A 19,459-nucleotide genomic window follows, 5' to 3' on the forward strand; every position below is an offset into this window, starting at 1 on the left:
CTTTGTCAGTGTCAGCCATGAAAATGAGTCACGGCCATTGCTTGACCAATTTGCTCTCCGTGAAAGCCTGAATGTTTTCTCTCCATGTGACTCTCCTTAGGCACACTCTACATCATCAATCACATTCCTCTGTGGCTCCATAACCTCCTTGATCAGAAAATTTGGGGTACAACTGAGTTATATGATGTTATAGAACAGGTTTTCCTATGTCCTGAGTCTTCACTGACCTTGAAAGGCTAGGGCCAAAGTGTTGGCTGACTTTGCAGCCCTTCCTTTTGTCCAATTTTTGATCTGCTAACTTAAGTTGTTAACCCTCCAGAAGAGAAGCTTATTATTAACCTGCACTATATGCAGTTCAGTTTACCCTATCTATCTAAATATCAAACATCTTAGGCATATCATAGAACAGGTATTTTCCAACAAGTAGATCTTTTTTGTTGTTTTAAATTTCCCTTTTCTGTTATCTGAAAGAAAGCCTTTTAATGGAAGCATAAAAGTAAGTAGATACTAAAGCAATAATTAAGGAAGTTATAATGGGCCAGTATTGATTTCATGAAAAAAGTAGATCCTGGTTGTTGTAAAGTGGTCTGAGAAAGAAAGAGGATATATAATATCCATCCAAAGCATTAATGTAATGCCAATTCCTTCATATAATTCATTGATATTTTCAGAGCCTCTATGGTGTCATTACTGCCTAGTTATGTGATATGCAAATAAAGTAATGGAATTTCTCAAGTTCTGCAAAATCTCAAATCAATCTAAGGCATTTGTGGCAGTTTTGTTGCCTAATGGGTCATGAGCTATCTATGGGGATTGTCTACCACGACTACAAGGCAGTGAGACTATGGCCACTGATTTGAAAACCATTCACATTTATCAGAGTGAGCTGGTACTGATTTGGGCTGATATGAGCACTCTAAGCATGATTAGTATTTGAGAGTAACTAGTATGACTCATATCTAGATGGCCCCCCAAGGTCTCACACACTGATAGGTGAGTTTCAAAGGTGGCTGGACTAAGTATGTGATACTAGGATTCAGGGTATCATGCTGGGACTAAGGGTGCCCCACTCTGGGCATGGGTGACACCAATCAATAAATTTTCAGCCTAGATGGAATATAAAGACAGAAAGGGGGATGCTGTTTCTGTCTGCTGTTGTTGCTGCTTTGCTGCTGTGTTAGTTGATACATTGTGTCAACTTGGCTGAATCAGCTCCATAGGATCTCAGCGTGGGGGCCTTGCCCTGCAGGTGGGCAGGGCCCAGGAATTGAGAAAGGCAGGAAGCCGCCCTGCCTGGTTTCCTGCCGCCCCGCCCCAATTCCGTGGAGAAGTCCCAGTCTTCGAAGGAGCTTGATCTCAGCAGCCGCGCCACTTTGGAGGAGCTCCGATCTTCACGATCTTCACTGTGGAGCGCTGATCTTCGCAGTCAGCACAGAGGGAAGAGAGAGACTTGATGGACGCCGCTGCAGCTGCTGCTCCTCCTCTGCTCTTCATTGTTTTCTGCAGCATGAACTGCTGTTGTTTGCCTTGCAGCCAGCGGAATATGGACTGAACCCTCCAGTAACTGTGAGCTTAATAAACCTTTCCTTCCATCATTTTGAGTGTCCAGTATTTGTCCCAGCAACAAGTAAAAAGAACTAAGACAGCTGCCTTTTGCCTGCCATGAACTATTTCTGCTCTGTGATGTCCCCTTGCTAAGCCACCATTAAATCTAGCTGACTGTAACCTCTATGAGCCATGAGCTAAAATAAATCTTTTTCTCTTTAACCTTGGGTGCCAGGCATTTTGTCTGAGCAACAACAAAAGTTCCTATGACAGTAACTTCTGATGGTTGCAGGCAACTCTCAACTCCCGCAGGCACAAGTCAAAAGCAGGCACCTCTGAATTCTGAGAGATCCTACAGGAGCTTAAGAACTCCTTTTCCAAGACCATCTCACCCCGGTGGCCTGAAATGCCCTTGCTAGGTCCTCAATTGGTTGAAGATACTGATGATTCCCATTCAAATGGAAACAATTCAGAAAAAATTAAACCTTAAGCCATTACTGTAGGAACCTGGGTGGAAGGACAAGGGGAGGATCACAAGTTGAAAGTCCTACTTAACTGCATTTGACTCCTAGTTTTCACCATCCCCCCAACCACAGCCAGCATACATAATGTTCTAAACCTCAGTGCTCTTCATTCATAAGTGGGTTATTGTGCTGTATGACGATGAAATGAAATGAATATAAATGCAGTACCCAGCATGTGTCAGAAGCAAATCAAGAGCTCAAAAAGCTTACTGTCAAAATTCTTATTGTTTTCACTCTGGTCACCAACACAGATCCACTTAGTTTACTGTAGTAGCTGGCCTGACACCTTGAAGTGATAGAAGAGACTGGGACAAAGGCCCAAGAAGCTTGGAGATGCAGGAAGGTGCAAAGTGTGGCACAGACCAGAGACTGTGCTGGAGCAGGCAGACTGCGGCAAGCATTTCTCTGGGGCAGGAGCCTAGTGACCCCAGGGTACAGACTAGCTCTGGGATCAGGAAATGACCACTGTTAAAAAATGTTGCAAAATATCAGTGACTAGTTTTAGGAAAATAAATATAAGAAACAGATTTCTATTTTGTGGCATACATGGATTATATGGCATGAATTCTGCTCATCTCTGGTTCAGTAGGCCCTAATGCACCCCTACTAATAAGAACTATCAGATATCTGAAGATGCAGTGGTTATTAAATGTGATTGACAGGGGCTGGAGAGATGGCTCAGTGGAATAAGTGCTTCCTTGGCAAGCACAATGGCCTAGGTTCAATCCTTGGCTCCGCAAAAAAAAAAAAAAAAAAAAAAAAAAAAGTGATTGACAGCCAGTGAGCCTTATCTTAGCCAAGGAAACAGAAGCAGAAAGAGGCGGTTATTTGACAGTGATCACGTAAGTAGCAAGTGTGGGACAAGTTGACATTTGAACCAATGTGGTCTCACAGTGCTATGAAGAGCATGTTGGTTTCTTGTGTTAGCTGTTTTTTTTCTCCCACTACAATTGATATTTGAGATATTGGTTATGGTTTGTGTATAGTTGTCTCCTTAAAGCCCATGAGGTTATGGGGCAGACTTCTAGAAGTCTAGAATGAATGAATCTTTGTGATTCATTCATGTGCCAGTGCTGGGATTATGGGTGTGAATGCTGTACCTGGCCTAGGGCAGATAGCCTGAATGCAACATAGGGGAGACAGACTTGCTCTCCGTTGCCACTGTTGCCGCTACTCCTCCCATTTGCTCTTGCTGTTTTGTTGTTTCTGCTGCCACAAACTGCTGCTCTCTGCCACATGCTCCTCTGCCTGAGAGCCAGCCCAGCATGGATTGAAACCTCCACTGACTGTGAGCTAAATAAACCTTTCCTTCCTTCATTTTGTCCCAGCAATTAGAGAAAAGTAACTGAGACAAACAACTTAAAAAGAAAAAAGTCTTATTTTGGCTAAAGTCTTATACTAGTTCTGGAAGTTTTGGTTCGTGATCGGTTGGTCCAGTTACTTTTGGGTCTGTGGTGAGGCAGTACACATGGCTAGAAGGTGTGGGAAATCCAAGCTGCTCCCCGATGGCCAGGGCATTAGAAAAGGAGAGAGCCGAGTCTCACAGTGTCCTTCGAGGGATGCCCCTAAAGACTGGAGACCACCACTAGGACCCACTGTTTTTATTCTCTCTCTTTTTTTTAATTTTTATTTATTTGAGAGAGAGAGAGAGAGAGAGAGAGAGAGAGAGAGAGAGAGAGAGGTGTGTGTGTGTGGCCAGCTCAGCCCACCACGGGGCGGGGCTGGCTGGCATGTGGTGCTGGGGGATTGAACCGCGGTCCCTGATGCTTTGCCAAGCTTGTTCTAAGTAGGTGCTTTAGACCACTGAGCCATCTCTCCAGCCCAGAGTATTTTGTTTTGTTTTGTTTTGTTTGTTTTTTTTTCGGAACTGGGGATTGAACTCAGACCCTTGCGCTTGCCAGGGAAGCACTTATTCTACTGAGCCATCTCCCCAGTGTTTTTATTCTTTTTTGCCGTCATAGTCTTTATTTTTGATTCAGTACAACAGTTTATATGGTAGTTCAAACATCTATTACTTTCATCATCAAATTATCTGAAAAGATAAACTGGTATAATCAAGACATTTTATGGCCTTACAGTTTTTCTTAAAAGAGAATAAAAAAGACATTAGAAATATACAGAATTTCACTAAACAAGATGATAGAAATCTAACAATAGTTGATATATATATACATATATATGTATATATACATATATATATATATATATTCCCCCCCCCCAGGGTCTCACTACTAGATCAGACTCGTAGTGGTCTACCTGTTTACAGCCTCCCAAGAGCTGGGATTACAGGCATGCACTACCATGCCCAGTTTCAACTGCCATCTCAGCACCTGCTTGCAGGTACTCTAACCCGCTGAGCTATTTGGCCAACCCTCATAGGCTGTTATATTACATGCTGTTGTCTTCAAATTAGTTGTTCAAATTACCAGATATATGCATACAAAATTGGTCAAAAAATTAAAAAGAGGTCTGGGGAGACAGCTCAGTGGCTTAAGTGCCTGACTGGCATATGCAAGGTCCTGAGTTCGATCTCTAGTACCACAAAAAACAAAAACAACAACAACAAAAAACTATTAACTGCTCTACTGGTTAGTAGATCAGTAGAAATCAGCAGTATAATTATTCCAGCTATACATATATTTTTCTCTTCCTTCTTTCTTTTTGCCTTTTGCTCATCTCAATTGTTCCTCTCCTTTGAACATTGCTTTCCCTTTCACATTATCTATTATACCTTTCCAATTTTGTTTACTCTTTTCAGGTTCCTACACTAGGGAAACAATACGATGTTTGTTTCTGATTTATTTCACATGTAGGTCTGATTTATTTCACTTATGAGTATGGTCTCTAGTTGCATCCATTTACCTATGAAAGCCTTGAGTTTATCATTTTTATAACTAACACTTCATTTTATAAAATATTACATCCTTTTAATCCATTCTTCAGTTGATGGGCATTTGAGTTGTTTCCCAGATTTAGCTATAAGAAATTACGCTGCTATATATTGCTGTGGTATGATGATTTCATTTTTTCCAGAAAAATACTCAGAAGGGGAATAGTTGGTTTGAGTGGGACCTTTAATCCTAGTTTTTTGAGGAATCTCCATACTCATTTCCATAGTTGTTCAAGAGTACACGCTCACCAACAGTAGAGAAAGCTTCCTTTTTTCCCACAGCCCCTCCAGCTTTTGTTATGGGTTGACTTCTTAATGATAGCCATTCTTTCTGGGGTGAGATAGAATCTCAGTGTTGTTTTAATTTGTATTTCTCTAATGACCAGTGATGTTGAACATTTTGCTTATATTTACTTGCCATTTGTATTTCTTCATCTGAGAAGTTACTCATTTCAGATGCCCATTTTGGATTGGGTCTTTGGACAGCCCCCACCTCTTGAAGGTTCCACCACCTTCAATTCAGTCTACTCTTGTCTTGGTGTAGATGCAAAGTCAAGGAAGACAGGTCTTAACTGCCCTGAGTTCTTAGTTTATGTTCCTATCTCTACTGGTCAGCTTTCCTATCACAGGACACAGCCCTGCACATCTACCACTTAAAGGAAGAAAGCTTTAGTGACACTCATCTTAGTTCAAGTCTAAGGAGTTCTAAGGCAGAAGGTGAAAGGGCATAGAAGGGCCATGGTGCCCAGGAAGCAGCAGAGGAAGAGTAGCAGGACGGTGGGGCAAGGAAGCAGACAGAGACCTCAGCCCATGCCTCCATGACCTAGAGGTACACTTAGAAGTGAGCTCTAGCAGTCTCCTGGGCAGATCTCAAGGCCAATGGGTTGAAACTCCATGCTAAGAGCCACATCATCCAAGAGGACATTCACAGGGTTCAAACAAATTATGAACCTTCCAAAGGGAATGACAGTTACTAATCCAACCCTCGGCCAGGAACAGAGCAGGGCTCTGGGAAGGAGGGACTGTCTTTGCTAGTCTTTAGATAACAAAAAATAGCTGACGTCTTTTCTGGATGGAATTATGGAGGTTGTCAAAGAAGAAAAAGAAGGCTCCTGCTGTGCCTGAAATCCTTAAGAAAAAGCAAAGACATTTTGCAGAGTTGAAGATAAAGCACCTGAGAAAGAAGTTTGCCCAGAAGATGCTTCACAAGGCGAGGAGGAAGCTCATCTATGAAAAATCCAGGCACTATCATAAGGAGTACAGACAGATGTACAGAACTGAGATCCAAATGGCTAGGATGGTGAGAAAAGCTGGCAACTTCTATGTCCCTGCAGAGCCCAAACTGGCATTTGTCATCCGGCTCATGGGTATCAATGGTGTGAGCCCAAAGGTCCACAAGGTGTTGCAGCTTCTTTGCCTTTGCCAAATCTTCACTGGTACCTTTGTTAAGCTCAACAAGGCTTCAATTAACATGCTGAGAGGGGGTACTCAAACCGGAAGTCAGTAAATGAACTGATATACACGCGTGGCTATGTCAGAGGCAATAAGAAGCGAATCGCCTTGACAGATAATGCACTGATTGCTTGATCTCTTGGTAAATGTGGCATCATCTGCATGGAGGATCTGATTCATGCGATCCATACTGTTGGAAAACACTTCAAAGAGACACATAACTTCCTGTGGCAATTCAAGTTATCATCTCGAGGTGGAGTGAAGAAAAAGACCACCCATTTTGTGTAAGGTGGAGATGCTGGAAATAGGGAAGACCAGATCAGCAGGCTTATTAGAAGGATGAACTAAGGTATCTACCATGCCGTTTTTATGACTTGGTCAGTTAATAAAGTATCTGCATCCAAATTGAAAAAAAAAATAGTTACTGAGACTTTCCACTGGTTAGGAAATCTAACTCTCAGTATAAGTCTGTATGACCCAAATGGAATTTTGTTGAAGAGAGGGAAAGTTTTGCATTTGAAATGATTTAAAAATGACAACTCTCATGGGTACTAAGAATGGGCACATTTCTTAGGCCAGCTGTTAAAATACATGGATAGTTTGAGGAGAAAGCATATAGATATTGTGGGACAAGAAAGCATTCCAAGTGAAATGCTTCAGGATGGCTGGTAATATGACAAATTTTTTGAATTAAGACTACTGGCCAAGGGCTGCAGAGATAGCTCAGCAGTTTAAGCGCCTGCCTAGGCAAGTATAAGGACTGGGATTCAATCTCAGGAACCACATGCTGTGCTGGCCCTGCCACAGGTGCACCAAGCTGACCACCAAGACTCGATGTGTGGTGCATGCCTGTAATCCCAGCACTGGGGAGGCTGAAAACAGGAGGATCATTATGAGTCCAAGCTGTGTAAGTGAGATTTTAGCAAAAATCAAAGCTGTTCCTCAGCTCCGGGGCTACCTGTAATCTGTTTTTGTCCTGACAAATGGAATTTATCCTCATAAATTAGTGCTGTAAATTTCTTACTAAGAACCTAATTAAATAACTCATACATTAAAAAACATACTACTGGCCAAGTAAAACAGAACCTCTTACCCTGTGAAGATAAATTCTAAATAATACTGTTAATGCTAAATTATTTCTTTATGAGATTCACTACACAGTTTGCAAGCCACTGAAAATTCACTGGTGTTCTAAGGTGGTAAAATTGATGCCAAACAAGCATAGTCTGCATCTGGCGTAACCCCCAAGGCTCGTGTGCCGAAAGCCTGACCCCCAGTGCAGCCATGTTCCCATGTGGGGCTCTTGGAAAGTGACTGGATCACGAAGGCTCTAATCTGTTTTTTTATTTTTTTTTATTTTAGGGAAGGGTCTATAGGGTCTACAGGGTGTTCAGGGTCTCACTACTAGATGGGACTCATAGTGATCCGCCTATTTATAGCCTCCCAAGAGCTGGGATTACAGGCGTGTGCCACCACACCCAGTCTCAATTGCTGTCTCAGTGTCTCAGTGCACCCCAGGAGGCAGGGCCAGCATAGCAGGGGCTCTAATCTTATCAGTGGATTAGAATACTGATTTTCTCACAGCTGCATGGGCTATGGGAGGCAACAGAAACTAAAGATGAAACTCAGTTGAAGGGAATGGGTCCTTGGGGTCTGTCATGTCCCCAGCATCTTCCCGTCTGCCTGTCTACTTCCAGGCCACCACAAGATGAGAGTCTGCTCCACAGGCTTCCATCCCCGCGATCCGCCGCCTCGCCTCAGGCCCAAGCAGTGGAGCCAGCTGACCGTGAACTGAGACCTTCAAACCATGAACCCAAAGCAGGTATTTTGTCCCAAACTGACTATTACAACAGATGTCCCTTCTTTCTCCTGAGAAAAAGGAAGAAACAAATGAAAAGAGACTATAAAGAAATAATCAGAATAGAGATAAATTTCCCAAGTAGAAAAAATAATGACTGAAAACACCACAAAAAATTCAACTTGAAAGTTCTGAGAAATTCAGAGTCATACTTCTAAGTCTAAGATCATTCAAGATACTTCAGAAGGAAACAGATCTCAAAATTAGGATTTTAGGCTTTTACCCAAAGGTTACACACAGTTAAATTTTTTTAAATGTACTTTCTTATTGAGATAGATTTTGCACCTAATAAGTTGCACAGATTTAAAGTTCATGGTTCACTAAGTTTTTGACAAATGTATATACTGAATAACCAACAAACAAGCAAGGTGGTTTCGGTACCCATCAAGTTCCCCCATTTCCTTTCCCAGGCAGGCCACTTCCCAAAAGAGGAATCCACTATTCTGATTTCTATCACCACAGCTTAAATGTCACGGCGTGAATTTGTATACCTCTGGCATAATTTGTTTTAGATTATTCAATCCTCTGTCTGCGAGCCATGAAGAACACTGCCCCTATTTTACAGATGAGGACACCGAGGCTCAGAAGACTAGAGAAATAGGTGACAAGGTCATTTTGTCTGCTGGGGCTGGCATTCACGTTCTGGACACATGGAGTCTAATCTTAGAGACATTGGTTTTAAAACTCCCCACCCTCTTGTCTTCCTTCATGAATGGGGGGAAACGAAAAGCAAATCACCCAAGAAGATTCCTGGGGGAGGGGGAAGCCTTTATAGAGGAAATATGTCAAAATATAGAGGAAAGTGCCCGGACTCAACTTCTGAAGATTCAAGAGGAGGGAAAGAGAGACAACAGTCTTAGCAAGCAACTGACTATTGCGAAACCTAAGAAGTCATGGCAGATAAAATAAAAATCCGCTAAAATATCGGCCGTGCTGGGACTGAGTAGCGAGATGTTGATGACTTAGGCCTTGAAGGCTCCTTACAGGCGCTGCTATTATCCAGCTCAGCTGCCGAAGCCCGCTGCGTTCAAGGCAGGAGCGTGGAGCGGCCTGTGATGGCACCTGGGTTATTTATCATTAAGCATAACCCCGCTCCACTACATTTTATTATGCTGCCTTTAAAAGGCAGATAATACAAGTATGGTTAATTTGCTTCTCTTCTTCATCTATATGGTGTCATGACCCACCACATCTTTGTCCCATGAGATTTGTTTTTCAACCCAAAAGAAATCCACAAGAAACTCTCCCTAAAAATTCCATTAATAACCTCTTTCAGCGCGTATAGGTTGCAGGGTCTGGAACTAAGAATGTTTTAATCTCTTCAGCAAAACAATGTCTCGTAATGATGTACAGGACTATTGCCGCACTGATGAAGAATCATACATAATTCAGCACCTTTCCCTTTGGCACCACTGCGGTATCCTCATTAGCCGCGGTTCACAGTGTCTGTCAGATGGTGTCCATGCGAACGCAGGCATTATATTGTCTTTGAGATGTGCAGCTGCTTCCATGACACTGCCAGTATATAAAAACATGACGCCAGTTTGTTTTATTTAGTGCTAAACCTTCCAGTTTGTAAAAACAAGGCTGACACAGAGCCTGACATGAGGCAGGGAAAATAATTAGCTCTCATTTTCTCAGCCTCCTATTTCCTTCTCCCTGCTGTGTTCTCTTTCCACTAAACCACCACATGTCAGTCGAAATGGGAGGCAATTAGTGGGCTCATTTCAGTCCCCACAACTGTGCTGAAAAGAAAGTATTTATGATGGCACAATGAACAGCTGAAAGATTAAATAACATTTGCCTTTTGAAAAGAAAATGACTTCTAGCTAAATGGGCAATTTTTGATTATTCTCAAACAAGCTTAGAGTAGTTGGTTTTTAAAATACAAGAAAGGAAAATGAGTCATTTTTAGGTGAAAGAATCAAATAAAACTTGACACAGTAATGCAAATAACTGATGTTTTATTGCAAAATATGTAAATGCGTTATACCCTTAACAATGGCTTGTGTCTAAGGTCAGGGCAGATTGGTGCCAAGTAGACACCAGTGGAGATAAGGTTGTTACATAGCCTTTTGGGGGTTGTTATTGGAGTTATGTATGAGAAAGGGACCTTAGGGATGATGTTCAAATAAAGTGAAACAAATCAAGTGAGTCACACTTCCATGTGATGCCTTATACACTCGACTATCTAAAATGGCTCAGCTATTAGTTGGCATGTGTGTGAAGGGTTTCACTTTTCAGATGTATTTTAAGTTAGAGGTAGTAGATTTTCATTTTGTAACAACAGAATAGTTAAGTCTTGCTACTGATTTTTGAATAATTTAAGACTGTTCTCAGTCATTTCTTAACCAGAAGAAGGTGATCTGGCTTACCTAAGTGGTGATTAATAAATATTTTTATGCTAGAAAATTTGCTGTAAATAAATTTTTATCTAGGACCCTCAACACAGCTGGTTGACCTGCAAAGTTCTGTCTCCATGGCTCTAGAGGTACCTCCAAGAAGTACGCTTTCTGATGAAGTGCTAACCCCAGTAGTAGGCACTGTTTACCAGTCGAGCTATTCTCAGTCCAAATCCAGGATGTCTAGGATTGATACCGCTGATACCAGTTCCCGATTTACCAACACAGTGCTTTTAATCTTACTTCAAATAATCTGTCCCTGTTATAGTGGTTCATTCTAAAGACCTAATTTTTGATTGAGAAAACAAGTCACTGCAAGTACCGAGGTATTTGTTCTGCAGACCTTACAGTGATTCTCAGAAGCTTTTGAAAACGCACTTCTAAAAGCAAAGCTCAGCTCTACGGATGTCAACACTTGCACCTGTCATCATGGGGTTACCAACTAGGACAGTTTCATTAGTTTTTAAAGGGTAGCTGCAGACCTAAAATTTGTTTCTCTGCCTCCATAAGTCTATTTTTACTCTGCATGAAATTGAATCCTACTTTTTTTTGATTCAGATAACGTGATAAGTACGAGAAAATGGTGACCCAAGGAGACCCAACAACAGGCTCATTAGGAGACCAGAGCTTTCTCTGAGCTAATTTCTCTCAGGATAGCAGGAAAGCAGCAGCAGTGAGTTCATAGCTTATTGAAGCCTATATTTTCTCATGTGTGGTCCACTGCTATTTTTGAAAGATTTCATAAACTTTCAAAGAAGACTGCGAGTAATCCAGTAGTCTGCTGCAGTCAGCATTCACAAGCCCCGTGCCCACAGCTCTTCCTCCTTCAAGTTTAGTGAGATTGGATCGCAAAGCTGAAACCAGGTACAGTGCGAACATTGACACCATGGAAACTGTCCACGCCTCAAGTCAGGGTTACTTTCTCTATTTTCTACACATTCCTCACATGCATGCACGCACGCACACACATCCACGTGGGTGTTAATCCCATCAGTAAGCAAGCACTGAGCACCTCACCCAGGTCTGCTCTAGCACTATCAGCAGCTGTCCATCCCATGGGATGGAGGAGTATACTGTCACATTCTATATTTAGAAGTCTCCAGCACAGTTATACGATTGTAAAATTTTTGTCTGTGTTTGGTTTGTTACTGTCAATTAATAAAACTTGTGTTTCCCTTGTTCAAGAGACCACTTTATGGAGGTATGACTGACCTACAAAAAGCTGGAAGCATTTAACGTGAACAAGTGAAAGATTGTGACGCTATCACCACAACCTATGGCATTAACATTTCTACTACCCAAAGCTTCTTCCTGGTCTCTTATTGTTGTTTTTGTGATAAGAACACAATATAAGACCTGCCTGCCTTCTTAGCAACTGTAGCATTGTTTATTACAGCACTGCACTGTAGAGTAGATCTAAAGGACTCAGTCATGTTGTACAGCCAAAACATCGCACCTGACTAATACCTCCCTGTCTCATCCTCCCTACAACTCATCCTTCTTATAAAAGCCTGCCACCGAAAGCTGATAGACTTAGGCACCCAAACACATGTTTGTGTATACATATCTCACCTCCCCCTTGTCTGATCAAGGGAAGTGAACTTCCTTAACTGATTTTTAAATAAATGTAACTCGCATCAAAGTAAAGAAAAGCCCTGCTTTTAGTTGTTCTGAAATTTACAAAAGGTATTGGCTTTGTGTTTCCTTACAAAATCTTTTTCTTTGTGCCGTTATTTTACTCATGTTTATCTATCCATTTACAAAAATTACACAATAGGAAAAAAAAGTCTTATTTGACAGTTTTTAATACTTATAGTTCTCTGAGAAAGGGCCTGGAGATTCAATTAAGTTTATTAAATGCAACATTTTACAAGCAATCTAATAAAGACCTGAAAGCACAAATACAAATGAGGAGCATTTGTAAAAAGCACCATTTTAAACCTATGATGCGAGAAGACCAAAGAAGCAGAACTACTGCTAGAATTCCTTCCCACCTTGGGTGAGTGGGAGTTGGGGCCGGGTGCTAACAGTGACCAGGCAGGACAGGGAAATGGCAGGAGGGAAACTCCCCACAGGGCACCCTGAGGGGCTCTGTCCGTTGTTTCTTCCTCAAAATGTTCCTCTCATTTTCCCTTTTTGGTTCTCTCCTACCCTCAAAACACCTCCTGAGGGAAAATTGGAAGTGAGACCCATTTGGAAGGCATAACCCCAAACAGGAAGCAGGTCCCTACAAAAAGGTCCAGTGAGCTGGGGTGTGGGTCCCCTCCTCCTCCTCTAACCCAGTTCTCCTACCTAGGGCTGGTGACCAGTTCAGACCTGCAGGCACCTGGCTTCAATCAGGCTTCTTCTGTTGCATCAGTAGAGAGGGGAGTAAAGATTCAGGAGACAGAGTTGGACATCCCTGGTGAGCCCTGGGAGGCTCTGAGATACAGTAGCTCCTTCCTGGCCCTGCTCTTGAATTTTTATGACACAAAGTCTCAAAAAAGATCTCGGTGAGAAAACTGCTGGGTGATTTGATAGTTTATCCCTTGGCAATTTGAGAATCAATATTCCTGACTGGTGAGCTGATAAGAGATATACTAATAAACTCTATGCAGCTGAATATTTAAAAAACAAGGGTGGTTGCCACCCTGGGGAGTGTGTAAAGCTGCTTGAGATTTTTGGAAGCTGCTTCTCTTCTGTGCAAAGTCAAAGGCTTTAGAATACAAAACACAAAACAGTTTCCATACAAAATAAAAACAGCAATTGTAATGTATCAGGAATGTCCCCAAATTAACTGATTACCAAAGGACCTACTCCGGGGGATGATGGTACCTTCCAGAAAGAGGCAGATAAGCCCGTGGACTGGCTCTCACCCTCACCAGGTGAGAACTCTCGGCAACAGCTTCACCTGCTGCCCCAATTTCCACGAGGGGAGGCTAAATGAGGTACGAGGCTCCCCATTATGTTGAACTATAACAATGGCATGAAAAAAAGTTTGCAAAGTGCTTTCTTCAGTGTCTTTGACCAGAAGTATGAATAATAATCACAGGTATTTTCTTCCCCACACACGGTAGGCACTCAGGTAGAGGAAGACCCTATTTTTGCTACTTTGTCCTAACTTCCAGCCTGCTTCAGCATACAGTATTATTTAAACGAACAATTAACTTTACTGTGTAGAAATGGATTGATCAAGTAAGTGTGTAAAACTCATTTTCACTTATTAATTAATTAGGTTTTTCTTGGTGGTCTTGGGGCTGTCCCCAGGGCTTCACCCAGGCTAGGCAGTGCGCTACTACCTCACTACACCCATAGCCCATCATTTATTCACTGAACTGCTCCTGAAGTTTGCGGTTCAATCAAGATTTTTTTTTCTTGCCCTACCAGGTTGTTTTAAAAAGGGACATGAAAAGGGCATTCTGGGAGGATGGCTGTAGCCCGTATGAGCTGGAGTACATGAGGTCCTGGCTTTCTTTGGAGGTACAGCTATCCAGACCAAGCTCCTGGGCATGGGCTCACTGCAGTGACCCCTGCACAAGGCACAGGCTCTCAAATGCAGATGGCTCCCAAGGCTCTGCAATCCAGCCTCACTTTGGGCTGGGGAGACAGCTCAGTGGCATAAGTGCCTGCCTGGCAAGCGCAAGGTTCGGAAGAGTTCGACCCCCAGCACCACACGCCATGCTGGCCCCAAAACTGGGTGTGATGGGGCACGCCTATAATCCCAGCACTGGGGAGGCTGAAAACAGGAAGATCACTATGAGTCTGAGCTGCTGCATAGTGAGATCCTGTACCAAATACAAACAAACATCAACAAAAACCCACTTTGCCACACTAAGAACTTTTAGCACCATCCTAGCTCCTGATGAGGTCTCATCAGTGTCACCCCAGTGTGTCCTGGGCTGCGCTGCCCTTTGTAGCACTGCCATAGCCTCAGTTCCTCATCACTTTTAATCTGTTGGTCTTTCTCACACTAACATGGCTCCTCCCCAATGCATCTTTCCTCCTCTATGCTTTTGACAGATTGAAAAAAAAAGAAATCTAATCCCATCTACTCTCTACTCAAAAGCCTTCAAACTCCTTAATTTAATACAGAATTCTGATTCTGGTCACTAGCCTCCCTCTGCAGTTCCCCCCTCCCCGTATTTAGGTGTGTGTGTGTGTGTGTGTGTGTGTGTATGTGTGTGTGTGTGTGTGTTTCCAGTACCGGGGATTGCACTCAGACCCTGTACTTGCCAGGCAAGGGCTTATTCTATTGAGCTATCTCCCTGTTTTTTTCTGTATTTAGGACAGGGTCTTCAGGGTCTCACTATGTAGATTGCACTCATAGTGATTCTCTTGTTTTCAGCCTCCCAAGAGCTGGGATTACAGGTGTGCACAGTCTCAATTAGCCTCTCAGCACACCCCAGGGGCAGGACTGGCACAGTACGCCGGGGATCGAATGCTGGCCACCACTGTTCTCTGCGTAAGCAGGCGCTTCCCTCTGCAGTTTAATGATCAACACACTACTGAGTTTTCCCAGAGGGAGGATGCCTGAGTTGTGTGGTCCCACAGAAATCAGCTCGGGAGGAGCTCCCCGGGTTTGCGTGGCTTGCTGAATGTGAGCTCTCGCATGTACTTTCTGCCTTCAACAGCCTCTCCTGACCCAATTTAAGGAATTTCAAGTTTGAGTTTAAGCATCATTTCTAACAGATTTCAAACGTTTCCCATCTGCAAATGTACATCCAGTGTGTGTCCCAGAATGACTGACACGGTGTGGTAAAAACTCATCATTTTGTACTGTACCTGCTTACAGATCTTGCGTATCTCTCTCAATAAGCCCTGGGTTCTCTGCAAGCCAGGACTGCACTTTTTTTAAAATTTTATGTATTTTGGTATAGGGTCTCACTATGCAGCTTGGACTCATAGTGATCCTCCTGTTTTCAGCCTCCCCAGAGCTGGGACTGCAGGCATGTGCCACCATGTCCTGACCTGGTCGAGACTCAGCATGGCCCATGAGTGGGGCCGGCATGGAATGCAAGACCAGGGATTGAACCCTGGTCCCTGTGCTTGCCAAAGCAGGCACTTAGTCCACTGAGCTATCTTGCCACTGAGCTATCCACAGGGCTATAATTTTTAACTTTGAATCCCAAGCATGTAGCATACAGCCAGGCACACAGCAATGAAGAGATGGGTGAAATTATAACTCTGGATGAGAGAGCAGAATATCTTAAAACATGTGACAGCTTTGGGCTTGGGGATGATCCACGAAATCTACATGATTATGGTAAAAACACGCCACTGTATTTTGTCTCAAGTATCATAGGTAGTTTTTATCTTTTTCTTTTTTTTTGGGGGGGGGATAGGTTTTGTTTTTACTAAAAATATATATTTTTTGGCTTTCCACAGGTCAATTCTTCAATAATTGGAAATATTTTTGTTTGAAACCTCTCAAAAAGCCTGAAAGAAAATCTTCTTTCTCTTCAGCATTTATAGGCCATAAAAAGGTTTAAAGAAAGCGCACTCATAACTTAAGAAACTGAAGATACTAAAGGCAAATGGAAATGGGCCATCTGTCCGTCACTGGATTTGGGGTGCTGGCAGCTACAGAATCTCAGCGTTAGAAGGCCCTTTGATGATGCTGAAGAGAGGAACTTACTATGTAGTCCCCTTTCTGTGTCTGCTTCTAAGAACCAGAATGACAGACAGCGATGTATCCACAGAGGGAAGAGGGATGTGCACACGCAGGAAGTCTGGATGCTGAGCTGCTGTCTTTCAACCAAGCACTGTGTTCGACAGAAGCATCACCACACCTGCGGCGGTGCAGGCCCGGCCCTTCCCGCCAGGTGTCTGGAAAGGGCATCTTTTAAACCCTGGGTGAATCTCAACCCTCACAACAACTTCCCAGCTTTCACAAGCCCTGGTTGCCAGGAATGGCCTGGGCCAAGCATCCTTTTCTTCACCAGTGGCCAGTGGCTCAGCTCAGTCTGCCCCAGGCCTAGCCGCAACGGTTGTATCTGCAAGATCCATGGCTCCTCAGAGCAAAAGCACAAGGAGTGCAGTAATTAAGCACTTCGGTTCTAGGGCCAGAGACTCATTTAGGCTCCCAGAGCCTTTGTTTTCACGTTTGAAAATTAGCTTTTATACTTCAGTACGGTATCCCTGGTACAGAACAAGTAGTCAATAAGAAGTTGTCATTATTATTATTATCCATTTATGGTAGTCTAGGCTAACATAAGCCTATTAACATTCCAACTCACATGGTACCTAGCCAAATGGCCTTTCCTAGACTCTAAAAATGACAAAAAGTGAAAGTATCAGTGAATGACTGGTGATGAAGCGCCCTGCCACGCTGCTCGGGGCTGGTAAGTCAGGCCTCGTACGTTCCATTCACTGTGCCATTTTAGTCTCAGTATTGCAAGACTGAAGCCTGTAGGAAACAGGAAGCAGGAAGCTGGTGTCCACTGTTCCCCTCCCTGGGAGGCACCTCGAGGGCCTGGGTGGCCTCCTCACTAACCAAGTAAATGAGATTCCCACCCTGGGTTATAGGGGTGCAGGCAGCCTGTGAAGTAAATTCTGTTTACCAGAATCTGTAAGTTTACTCGGAATCACTTAAGTGGGTGGTTGAAGGTGGTGTACAGAAGCAGGGAGACGCAGGAGAACAAAAGAGTAAAATGCACAGAAAATTGCTGGAAGTACTTGCAATGTGATTTACCTCTGGGCCAGTTCCTGGTTTTAAGTGAAAACCAAAAACGAGTTCAAGGTTCACAACTTTTTCCTCATTTTCTTCAGGTTCACCTCCTGAGTCCTAGAACAGAAAGCCAAGCAATATTTATTCTAGATGGCGCTTTTACTTTGACTTCTTGTGTAAATCGATGGTTTTTTAAAAAATCTATTTGCTGCTGGTTGTTCTGGATGAAGCTACAAGTTACAATTACTTAAAGCAAGAAAAAAGAGGGCCAGGAAGATAGCTCAGTGGCATAAGCGCCTGCCTGGCAAGCACTTTGCCAAACGATTTAGCTCATATATGTTAGGCTGAATGTCACTGTCTTATGCTTTTCATGATGCATCTTCCATCAATTTTACTCTAGAAAAGCACTTTATCCCTGGAGATCTATTGTGATATTTCAATTTGAGAGTTTCAGGACACCTGAGATAGCAGTAAACTTCCCAAAGAGAATTCTGCAGCTCCAAGCGCACAGGTGAATGGAGGAAAGGGCTTGCAGATGGAAAACCGTACTTACTACTGCATGAGTAGAGGGTTTTTAAAAATTGTGTTTGGTTACTGCTAGACATCAAACATGGCCTTACAGATGCCAGACAAGAGCTCTACCACCAGGCTACATCCCCAGCCCCTAGTGGCCTATGTACTAATTGCAAGTATATGCTGATCATATGCCATATATTTTGAGATTATATTTAGAATAATATGTTCAATATAGTAGTCCCTTCTTATCGACAGCTTTGCTACTCACAGTTTCAATTACTTGCTAGTCAGTTGTGGTCTGTGAATATATTAAGTGGAAAATTTAACTTTTAAATAACCTTTTTAAATGATTTACTATTGGTAATCTCTTAACTGTGCCTAGTCTAAAATGATAGGTATGCATGTATATGGAAAAGATTCTAGGTAGGGTCTGGCAGTAACCTCAGTTTCAGGCACCCACAGGAGGTGCTGGAATGTATCCCCCACAGATAAGGAAGGACTACCAAATAACAATATGTATTCAAACAACAGACCTCCCATTCCCCAATGCAGGTGAGAACCCAGAGCTCGAGTATGCAAATTCCTTCAGAGACTTACAGGTCCGAGAAAGATGCCTAGAGCCAGGTGGAAGGCCTGAGGTCCTCACCTACACTGTTGCCACTTACATCTCCTAGCTACTAAAGTGAGATGTATTATTCTTATAATAAATACACTGTTAATATTTTAACATGTGGGAAACAACTTGGACACATCCTAGTCTTCAAAGGGACTTTTATTGATTAAATGTGATTAAATTCCACTTCAAGTTTCCGACATTCGCAAACGCAGGTGTGGATGTGGCAGGTGCATATGTCAATAAAAGAGGCAGACTTTCAGAAAGGAAATAAGCCTTACCTTAATTAGTGGTGGGAAGTGGAACAGGTTTAGGTAATCATGGGTTAGTTTCTCAATGGCTGACTGTAAAAAAAATCATCATATTGTTAATAATCTGGTACTTGCAAGAGAAGACTAAAATTACTGGTGACATAGAAAAGCATTCTTACACAGGTCACAGAATATATTGGGGGTGTTAGTATCCATTATCCATTGAGCATATACCTGACTGTCCAAAGTGCTGTAGGTAGTTCTTACAGGACAGGACAATTTAAAATTTATGACATTTTTGGTACTCATCAGATATTAGGAACTGTCATGTAGAAAGCAAAAAGTGTCCATCTGGGAAAACTAGATGCATTTTTTTCCCCCCAAAGCCAAATGAAAACTGCTGACACTTGGCCATGTAATCACCATTTACTGGGCATTCAGTCTTTCTCCTTCCACTAGACTCCACACAAGACATTGTAGGCTCAGGGGAGAAGGGACCCACAGCCAGGCTTAAAGGGAGGAACCAGCACGTAGGAAAGGATGGTGGCCCTGCGGCTCCGTTGCTCCATTTCCCAGTTTTATCATCTACTGTTAGGTTGAGACTCTTTTGAGAAGGTGCACAGTGATGTAGCACAGGATGAAGTGTGTGTGTGTGTGTGTGTGTGTGTGTGTGTGTGTGTGTATGCACACAGGAGATACTCCTGACAAGTACCAGGAGGGCTCCTCTTATATATTTTTTTTTAATTTTTTTTTTATTTTTTA

General features: G+C 42.8%; 1 protein-coding gene across 4 annotated transcripts in view; it reads right to left on the minus strand.

The window, feature by feature from the left end:
* The window catches only part of Map3k20 (mitogen-activated protein kinase kinase kinase 20), a 193,661-nt gene that overhangs the window by 21,102 nt on the left and 153,100 nt on the right, over window positions 1–19,459 (minus strand). For all 4 annotated transcript variants that reach the window (XM_023719098.1, XM_023719097.1, XM_023719096.1 and 1 more), the window contains exons 15-16: window positions 18,728–18,790; window positions 17,342–17,434 (exon numbers count right to left, since the gene is read on the minus strand). In XM_023719098.1, the coding sequence (XP_023574866.1) occupies window positions 17,342–17,434; window positions 18,728–18,790 (156 nt within the window). The remainder of the gene's footprint in view (window positions 1–17,341; window positions 17,435–18,727; window positions 18,791–19,459) is intronic.

The sequence above is a fragment of the Octodon degus genome, unplaced genomic scaffold, assembly GCF_000260255.1.
Source record: "Octodon degus isolate 3935 unplaced genomic scaffold, OctDeg1.0 scaffold00065, whole genome shotgun sequence".
In the NCBI taxonomy this organism is placed as follows: domain Eukaryota; kingdom Metazoa; phylum Chordata; class Mammalia; order Rodentia; family Octodontidae; genus Octodon; species Octodon degus.